The sequence below is a fragment of the Phragmites australis genome, chromosome 1, assembly GCF_958298935.1.
Source record: "Phragmites australis chromosome 1, lpPhrAust1.1, whole genome shotgun sequence".
Taxonomy (NCBI): domain Eukaryota; kingdom Viridiplantae; phylum Streptophyta; class Magnoliopsida; order Poales; family Poaceae; genus Phragmites; species Phragmites australis.
In genome coordinates, this window is record NC_084921.1 from 46,931,131 (window position 1) to 46,940,723 (window position 9,593).

Consider the following 9,593-nt stretch of genomic DNA (forward strand, 5'->3'; position numbering starts at 1 on the left):
TCAGTCGTTTACAATTAATAAGTTTCAGGCGACCAGACGTAGGGCTAGGAACTGCATTACCACTGCGCATCTCTCGATCGATCAGCCCGTCAGAGATACAGAGAAAAAAATTAAGGAGAGCGTCTCGATCAGCCAGCCGCCCCGCCCCCAACCGCGCGCCGCCTCTGTAGTTCTAGCTAACTTCTACCCGCCCAAAGCTTGGCCTCCTGCCGCGTGTCCGACCCGGCCCCACCCAGTCCAATTAATTTCTACGGTGCAGCTGCAATCTGCAGGCATAATGAATAAACGGCGTCTAAATCAAGCCGGCAGTACGTCTACATTCGCTGAGAGTAATCGTGTTATGTATCGCCCAAGATAAACTGCAAAAACACACACACACAACTCTGATAGATCGACGTAATCTACCACCACATGTAGCACGCACAAAACGTTCGGCATTGGCTGAAATCCGCTTTCGATCAAACTGATCATGCATGATCGCTCGCCGAACTGTTTCAAGTTGATATGCTCGCTTCCAAATAAAATTTATAACATTTTTATGTCTCGTCGCTTTTAATTAGACTGTTTCTCGTGCTCTACCCCAACGGATTTGCAACAGTATCCGAATCATGCATGCACAAGGATGGACCGCAGGCTCAGGCCCCTTATCAGCGTTTAGTTTATTTTTTTCTTAACTTAATTTATTTTTTTAGTTTTGAATCAATTCAATGATTTAGAAAATAAAAAACTTGTATTTTTCCCTATTGGCTGGGGTGGAACGTTATTGAGAAAAAAGAGGTGGAGGAGAAGATGAAAGATGGAGGAAGAAGAAGAGAGAAGATAGAGAAGAAGAAAGAAGAGAACCTTACACTTCATCACTGTGTCCGCCACTGTGCACGCATGCACCCGTTGCCGGTTGCTAGCTCTTGCTTTGGCTAAAGCGCGACGCCATTATTCGGAGGCCGTTAGCCAGCATCCCATGCCGTCACCCTGCCCCACACACGTCAGAGCAACATGCTTGTTCACTTGCCTGTGTATATATACAGCTTCAAAGCCAACAAGACCTAGTTACCTGGCTAGCTAGCTAAGCCTGACTGCTACCCAGCAACCACCTGAGAGCCTCCAACTAGCTCCTTCCGCCAGCCGATCGAGCTAGCCGGCCACCTACGCATGGCGAAGGTCCACCCCAACGTGATGCCGTCGCCGGGCGAGGCAGCGGCAGCGGCGGCGGGGCCAGCGACCGAGGAGGCGACGACGCTGACGGTGTGGCGCAAGTCGCTGCTGTTCAACTGCAAGGGGTTCACGGTGTTCGACGCCAAGGGTAACCTCGCCTACCGCGTCGACAGCTACGACGCCGAGCCGGCGGGCGCCGAGGTCGTCCTCATGGACCCCGTCGGCCGCCCGGCCTTCACCGTGCGCCGCAAGCGCCTGAGCCTGGCCGGCGAGCAGTGGCTCGTCTACGCGGGTGAGGAGGCGCGCCGGCCGGTCCACGCCGTCAAGCGCGGCGGCGGCAAGTCGGTGGCGCGCGTGGCGCCGTGCGCGGGAGGCGCCGGGGCGTCCTACGAGGTGGAGGGGTCGTACGCGAGGCGGCGCTGCGTGGTGTACGACGGCCAGCGCCGGGCGGTGGCGGAGGTCCAGCCCAAGGAGGCGGTCGGCACGGACGTGTTCCGGCTGGTGGTGCAGCCGGGTGTCGACGTGTCGCTCGCCATGGCCGTGGTGGTGGTGCTCGATCAGATGTTTGGGAGGCCGTCTTTCCTCGGGAGCTGGTCCTCGTAGATATATACTCCAACAATTTTAGCCCAATCTAGTCAACTTTTTGCCCCTTTCTTGGGGTTGTGAATTTGTGAATGGTGAATTCAATCAGCGTCGGCATGGGAGCAAATCCTGTTCCAGCTTGCCCCAATCGCCTGGCCAATTGAGTTGCTTGTTTTTTGGTGCATCACATGAAGTCCCTCTTGAATCTGTTTGGTCTTCACACCAGAATCCATCGATGAATCTTGTAAAGAGAGACGGAGATGCACATATCTGAAGAAAGAAGCAAAAGAGTACAAAATAACATTTCTTTTGGTACTGTTATTGCCTTCTCAAGATAGCATCTTGTCCCTTGTGAAACTATTCCAATCTTCGTCTTTGCGTCTTCGTCTACTCGAGTGCTATTTTTGGGCACGTCATGATAGAAAACCAAAGGAAAAGAGACAGCATCTGCGTCTTCTTCTACTCCGGCGGTAAACAGAGATATGGAGCATCTCACACTTGCGGAAACATTTTTGTTTGCTTTTGCATGTGGGCTGGCGAGACAGGACAACCGGGGCGTTGCTAGCCAGGGACCCTGCCATCCTGGAGAGACGCACACATCTGGGGCGAGAAATTCCGGTGGAACTTGAGAGCTGAAAAAAAGGCAGGGTTGGTGCCTTGCCGCTTTCCAGATACCAGGTGATGAGTCGGTCCAGGCGTCCAGCCAAGGATGACGATGCATGCCCGACCCTGACGCCGAAAGATAAGCAGATACACACCCTGTATCTTGAACCTGCAAAGAGAGATCGTGGCTTCCTCTCTTCTGTGTTTACATGTATGTCATGTGCAGTATTTGATCTTACTCGATTTTTTTTACAGTGAGATTTATTTTTATAATCTTTTTTAGATAGGATCAAACGAGACTGCTCCGTACGTATCTGCTCCGTACATACCCATACGAGCGCTCGGACTCAAACACGGCTGGCTAGAGGGCGAGGAGCACCATCCTTCCTAACCGGGCTAGCGCGCCGGATGCAGGTCTTACTCGATCTTGTCGCAGTTCTTGCATCACAGTGTCCAGGGCAGGTTAGCTGAAGCGAAAACTGGACGCCAGGTTTACAGGGATTTAAAGAGACTAGGGTCTGTTATGTCATGCTCTGATCTCTCGGTTACGTGTCACGAGTTGCATGTATCGCAGGGCTTCAGAAAATCGTACGGACTGGAATGGACTCCGACGAAGCGTGAGCAGCCTGGAGACATTGGAAGGAGTAATCGACAATCCATCTCGTCTTGATGGATGGTCTGATGAGGCCCATGAAAGAAGCCCACCTGTATGGAGGCTTTTGTTTACGTTCGCAGAAAGGCCAAGTGAATCTCAACATTTGCCTCATGCTGGTCTGTCAGAAAGGGCCCCCTGTATTTAGGCCCAATGAGACTGTTTTTCCGAAGGAAACCCCAGCGGATCTTGCATTGTGTCCAGGAAGGATTAGTAGACAGGCCGAGCCGAAGGCCCAAAGCTTGTAGAGTTTCTTTTAAGTACGCCTTGCAGTTTATTCTGCCTTGAAGTTTTCGCTGTTCAATGAGGACCCCATCAGGAAAGAAAAACACCCGAAAAAGGCAAGGACTCCGTCGGAGCTTCGAGAGCTACGACCACGACCCCAGTCCCCCAAGAACAAGGCGGTCTTCGTCCGTTCGGTCCGTGTGCGTCACGAGCAATGCCACCACAGCCATTGGGCGTATATGGCGTATTGGCGTGGACCGTTCCGGCCGCAATGGCAATGACGCGGGGCTCGGTTTGGCTCTCGGGTCCGCCGGCCAGGTCATCGTTATTGACCGTCCGCCGGCGGCCGAGCGAACTTCAAAAGCTCCGCCCGCCGTTCACAGACTTTCTTCCCCCTTTTGCTCTAGCTCGTCGTTCAAACCTGCATCCGTGGCCCTCCGTTCGGTGGACTACTGTTCTGTCAGTTGATATAAATTGGTATTTAATGAGTATGAAAAAAAAACAAGCGCGGTGTAGGCACGCTAATTTAATGAGTAGTCCTGAGTCATCAATTAAGGTTTGTTTTTTATTTTAATTATTGATTCTAACTTCTAAAATCAAAATATAATATAAATATGACGATTCTACACTTCACATGGGTTTGATTATGTCGTAATCCACAATCCAGAAAAAAATCTATTTTTAACAGATCGTGACACATATTTACCCACCATATTATTACATAATAACATTCTCTTCTTTCTTAACCTCATTCTTTTATTTTCTCACATGCAGTCATACAAAGACGCCGACAAAAGAGCTTATAAAGAGCGAGTCTGTAGGGGAAGAGGAGAGAGGGTAATATAGAGCTGTTTGTTTTAGATTGTATAATCTAGATTATAACAATCAAGATTCTAGATTATGGTAATTAAAATCTAAATTGTTAGAATAAAAATAAATATGTCCTTAATTTATTTATTTTTAATTTAATTGGATGAAGGTGAACCTTCAGTTATTTTTTTATTTTAAATCTATCTAATGACGACAAATAGACCATATCGGACCGGATGAAGATGGTCTCACTTCACTTCGCTACGAGCCGTTAGAAGGTAAACTGATGTATCCAATTTAGTGATACAGTACCATCACTACGGCACTACAGTACTCTCATAAACAATACATTTGCTACAGTACTAATATTAGGACACTATACATTCACTCCACTCAAGCCATAGGAATTGGATCCCACCGGACCTACCCCTGCGATAGCCGCCCACCATCGTGACCGTCCAATACCAGGGGCAGGATACAAAACTGGCGGATCTCCGCCGTTTGGATCCACAAATCGGGCGAAGCCGCTCGTAGTAAAGTCACCTTTCGCCACGAACCTCAGCCGTCGGATGACCCATCTCGTTCCTCCAGAGCGCAGATCTCGCCGTCCAGGTGTAAAATTAATTCGACGCACCATCTTTAATAGAATAATCGTATTCGGACCCACGTCCGTCGCTTCCTTATTAATATCGCCGCCGCCTGGCATCGCCCGAGCGGCTGCTGCTTCCACCGTCCCATTTCTCGCCAAGTGTTCGTGTTAGGCAAGGCAAAAGCAAGAGGAGAAGGTAAAGCCATCTCCGATTCCTCATTCATGTGGCATAGTCTTCGATTTTTCGATGTTTGGTTGTTTCAATTCGTTCGTCAGATCGGATACTCCTCTAGATCTGATTTTTTTTTTCTTATTTGAACAAAATATCTGATTGGTTAAACCCACCCGATTACGAACTAGATTTATTGTGCCGGTCGTCTTGTTTCCAATTGACCATGCTCATTAACCGATCTAAAGATTCGCGCTGGTTAACGATGCCGTGTGGCGAATTCTGAGGCCAGGTGCAGATCTGTTTGGTTCTGCTGCGGATTTGCTGTGCCGTCTAACTTGTTGTTGCGTTGTGTGGTGCGGTGCATGATTTGGTAGGTCTCTAGTTCGTCGGCGATGGCGAGCTCGGGTTTCTCGTGGACGCTGCCCGACCACTCGAAGCTTCCCAAGGGGAAGACGGTGGCCGTCGTCGTGCTGGACGGGTGGGGCGAGGCCAACCCCGACAAGTACAACTGCATCCATGTCGCCCAGACGCCCGTCATGGACTCGCTCAAGAATGTATGTATGCTTTTCTTTGCACCCGCCCTTCTGCTTGACCCTGTATTGCAAAGACAACAATCTTTTGTGTTTATTCAGTTATTGTGATTGCATATATACAATTATTTTTTGTAGATTAGGGTTGATGTTTGCGATTGCATAGAAAATGGGGTGCTCCAGTTTGAGTGCTCTAGTTCTACGAATTAATGTTGCGCGTGGAACTCTAGTTCTACGAATTTGGGGTGCTCCAGTTTGAGTGCGATGATGAATCTGATGTGATTATTGGTACTTTTCACTGTATTAAGGTCAACAACAATGTGTAGATTCCATTCGAGATCCAGATTGCTTCTGGAGATGAATCTGATGTGATTATTTATGCATTGACCTGTCTTTGCATCGTTAGGCAGTAGTACTCTGAGTTTCTTTGTGTAGAACTCTCTGAAAATGGTTGTGCACTGTGAAGTTAGTGATGCATTAGGAAGTGTTTCTGTTCGGTTGCTCATTTAATTGATGTGTCTGTACTTAGGTTTAACATAAATAACTTGGATCTTGCATGAAACTTGTACGCATTTCTTTTGACAACTTGTAGAATATTGTTCTGTCTGCATAATTCAAATTGTAGGTTTACAATGATTATGCTTGAGCTTACCCCTTTTTTGCAACAATAGGGTGCTCCAGAGAAATGGAGACTAGTGAAGGCCCATGGAACGGCTGTGGGTCTGCCATCTGATGATGACATGGGTAACAGTGAAGTTGGCCACAACGCTCTTGGTGCTGGTCGCATTTTCGCTCAAGGGTATGTTGTTAGATTTCGAGACCACATTGGGGCATGGATGCCCACAAGTATATATTTTTTTGCCCAAATATGTCAAGCTCAACAATTGATGAAGCTATCAAGAATTATGATAATCCATAAACGTCCAAAAATGTGTGTGGCTCAAGTATAAGTGGAAACCGGACACGTACTGAGTGTTATACCAACTTGTACTTGTTAACCAGAGTGGAGCCTGAAACTTCCTATACTTATTTTCATTAGTGACTAGTTTCATCGATAGTTTGATACATCAACAATTTTACTAATTTTACTTTGAGCAATTTCTAACTAAGACACATCTCTTGCGGGTGCTGGTTTGTGCTTTCTTTTGCTAGGGCAGTGTACTTTTTGTCACATTATGCTTCATATTCAAAGCAATCCAGAAAATAGAAACTGTACTTACTGCATTATTTATCTCAGTTGTATACGTTTTCACAATTGTCATTGTGTTGTATAATATAACCATCAGTCTGTCACACTAAACCTAACTTAATGCTGCTTGTCTTCTTTCCATAGCGCTAAGCTTGTGGATTCTGCTCTTGCTTCTGGAAAAATTTATGAAGGGGAGGGGTTTAAGTACATCAAAGAATCTTTAGATAATGGTACTCTTCACCTTATTGGGTTGTTGAGTGATGGAGGTGTCCACTCCAGGCTTGATCAAGTGCAGGTTTGCAAAGCTTTCTTTGATTTATCTTTAATTATTTCACAAGTGATTTACTCTGTAGAGCTTTGAAGTGATTTGCTCTTCTATTTTTTGTACTATGTTCAGTTACTTCTGAAAGGTGCCAGTGAGAGGGGAGCAAAAAGAATTCGTGTTCACATTCTTACCGATGGGCGTGATGTTTTGGATGGCAGCAGTGTTGGTTTCGTTGAGACACTAGAGAATGATCTTTCGCAGCTCCGAGAGAAGGGTGTTGATGCAAGGATCGCATCTGGTGGTGGAAGGATGTATGTTACCATGGACCGTTATGAGGTAAACTCTCCTTCATTGCAGTCAGCCATCAATGTTTATTGTTTAACACTGGGTTACAGTTTTGTACTATTTAATACTCCCCAGAATGACTGGACTGTGGTCAAACGTGGGTGGGATGCTCAGGTGCTTGGAGAAGCACCCTACAAATTCAAGAGTGCAGTTGAAGCAGTGAAAACACTAAGAGCAGAGCCCAATGCAAATGATCAGTATTTGCCCCCATTTGTGATAGTTGATGAGAGTGGCAATGCAGTTGGGCCTATAATTGATGGTGATGCAGTTGTCACTTTCAACTTCCGAGCTGATCGCATGGTTATGCTTGCCAAAGCACTAGAGTATGCGGATTTTGACAAATTTGACCGTGTTCGTGTCCCAAACATCCGATATGCTGGGATGCTTCAGTATGATGGCGAGTTGAAGCTTCCAAGCCGTTACCTTGTTTCCCCACCGGAGATAGAGAGGACATCTGGCGAATACTTGGTGAAAAATGGCATCCGCACTTTTGCTTGCAGGCAAGACAACCTTATTCTCCATACTCTTTAGATGTGAAAGCACTTTTTGAGAACTTAGATTAGATATCAAAGCACTTGGTTCATCACATTCATTCATCTCCGTACCATGGATACTGGTCAATACTCAATAGCCTTAGTTATTTCGCTCATTCATTACTATTGATCTCATATGAAGCATACTTAGTAAAATTTTGCATGTACCAGTCAGGGTTACTGTACCTTCTTGAAAGATATTGCTGCTACTTATCTCCATTTCCTTGTGCTGCATTTTTATCCCCTGTTGTTGGATCAATATCCATATTACGAGAATGCAATTTATTCTAATTTCTAAATAAATAGGGCATGAGATGAACAAAACCTAACTGTGTCCATAGAAGTCACATGGAGTTGTTTGTTACCTTTAGGCACATACTATTATGTATTTCTGTTTTTAAGTTTGCCATTCATAGAGGCTAGGTTCCTTTTCGAAGGCATAATCTTCTTGCTGCATAGGAGGTCGTTCAAATTCTTGATAATGAGATATAGTTGCTGCCCTTTTTCTTGTACTAAGTTTGGCCGATAAAATGGTGCATTTTTCTATGCATGATTTGCATAATGCTACCTTTTGGCAGTTTTAATATTGGTTCGTGTGTAACAGTGAGACAGTGAAGTTCGGTCATGTCACATTTTTCTGGAACGGTAACCGTTCAGGATGCTTTGATGAAACCAAGGAAGAGTATGTGGAAATTCCTAGTGATAGTGGTATCACATTCAATGTTAAACCCAAGATGAAGGCGCTTGAAATTGCAGAGAAAGCCAGGGACGCTATCCTCAGCGGAAAGTTCGACCAGGTAAACAATTTCGAAATTTGTAGATGAGTTTATAACTGTTTGCGCATTGCTCAGCATATTGTTCTTACAGGTACGTGTCAACCTGCCAAATGGTGACATGGTGGGTCACACTGGTGATATCGAGGCCACTGTTGTTGCTTGCAAGGCCGCTGATGAAGCTGTCAAGGTGAGAACAAACAACACACATTTACTATGTTCTGTCTTTCGTCTTCATCACCTGCATTGTGTGAACAATTACATTGTTGGGAAAGGGCACTTGCTACTTGCATTTGAGTTGTTTACTTGCCATTTGCACTTTGATATGTATCTTAATTACAATAGTATTTTTATGTGCCTTACCTAGTTCAGTCACTGGCTCCTCTTTGGAACAGATTATTTTGGATGCTGTGGAGCAAGTTGGTGGTATTTATCTTGTAACTGCTGATCATGGAAATGCGGAGGACATGGTGAAAAGGAACAAGTCTGGTCAGCCGATGCTCGACAAGAGTGGTGGTATCCAGATTCTCACCTCGCATACTCTTCAGCCGGTGAGTACGATCCTAGGCCCCTGATAGTCTCCCTGTAAAGTGCACGAGGTTTATATTTTAATGCCTCTGCAAAACTTGCAGGTCCCGGTTGCCATTGGTGGCCCTGGTCTGCATCCTGGAGTGAAATTCCGGTCTGACATCCAGACCCCTGGGCTCGCCAACGTTGCTGCAACCGTGATGAACCTCCATGGCTTTGAGGCTCCTGCTGACTACGAGCCAACCCTCATTGAAGTCGCTGACAACTAAACATAGTCTGAAGTCGAAATTGCAGGGTCCAATTTTGTTGCTACAGTTGAGGATGGATCAGTGATCGCCATGTCATTCAATAATTATGTTAGCAAGCACGCTGATAAACTCAAACGATACATTGAGAGAAGTGCATTTGACTTGCATCTAGATGCTCTATTCATAACTTGGCATTGTCTCCTGTATTGACTCGTCCGATAGCCATTTTTAGGGGTGGCAATAGGTCAGGTCTGGTGGAGTAAAATCATGTCTGACTTGAAACCCAATAGCTTTAACGTGACCCGAGCCCAAAATAGCAAACGTGTGAAAATTGGCGTGCGAAATCATACTCATCGAGTTCAAACACAACAGTTCATGTTCTGTTGGATCAGTTGGT

General features: G+C 46.0%; 2 protein-coding genes across 2 annotated transcripts; both read left to right on the forward strand.

The window, feature by feature from the left end:
• Positions 1-1,059: 1,059 nt before the first annotated feature.
• On the forward strand, positions 1,060-2,049 carry LOC133890177 (protein LURP-one-related 8-like). The gene has a single exon (XM_062330643.1). It carries the CDS (start codon positions 1,150-1,152, stop codon positions 1,753-1,755), a length of 606 nt encoding a protein of 201 aa, XP_062186627.1. The 5' UTR covers positions 1,060-1,149; the 3' UTR covers positions 1,756-2,049.
• A 2,618-nt stretch (positions 2,050-4,667) lies between these two features.
• LOC133923138 (2,3-bisphosphoglycerate-independent phosphoglycerate mutase) lies at positions 4,668-9,383 on the forward strand. The gene is made up of 10 exons (XM_062368582.1): positions 4,668-4,809; positions 5,160-5,339; positions 5,987-6,114; positions 6,649-6,799; positions 6,902-7,105; positions 7,190-7,614; positions 8,252-8,444; positions 8,515-8,610; positions 8,816-8,971; positions 9,053-9,383. The coding sequence occupies exons 2-10, from the start codon at positions 5,178-5,180 to the stop codon at positions 9,215-9,217; spliced, it is 1,680 nt and encodes a 559-aa protein (XP_062224566.1). The 5' UTR covers positions 4,668-4,809; positions 5,160-5,177; the 3' UTR covers positions 9,218-9,383.
• The last annotated feature ends 210 nt before the right edge of the window (positions 9,384-9,593 follow it).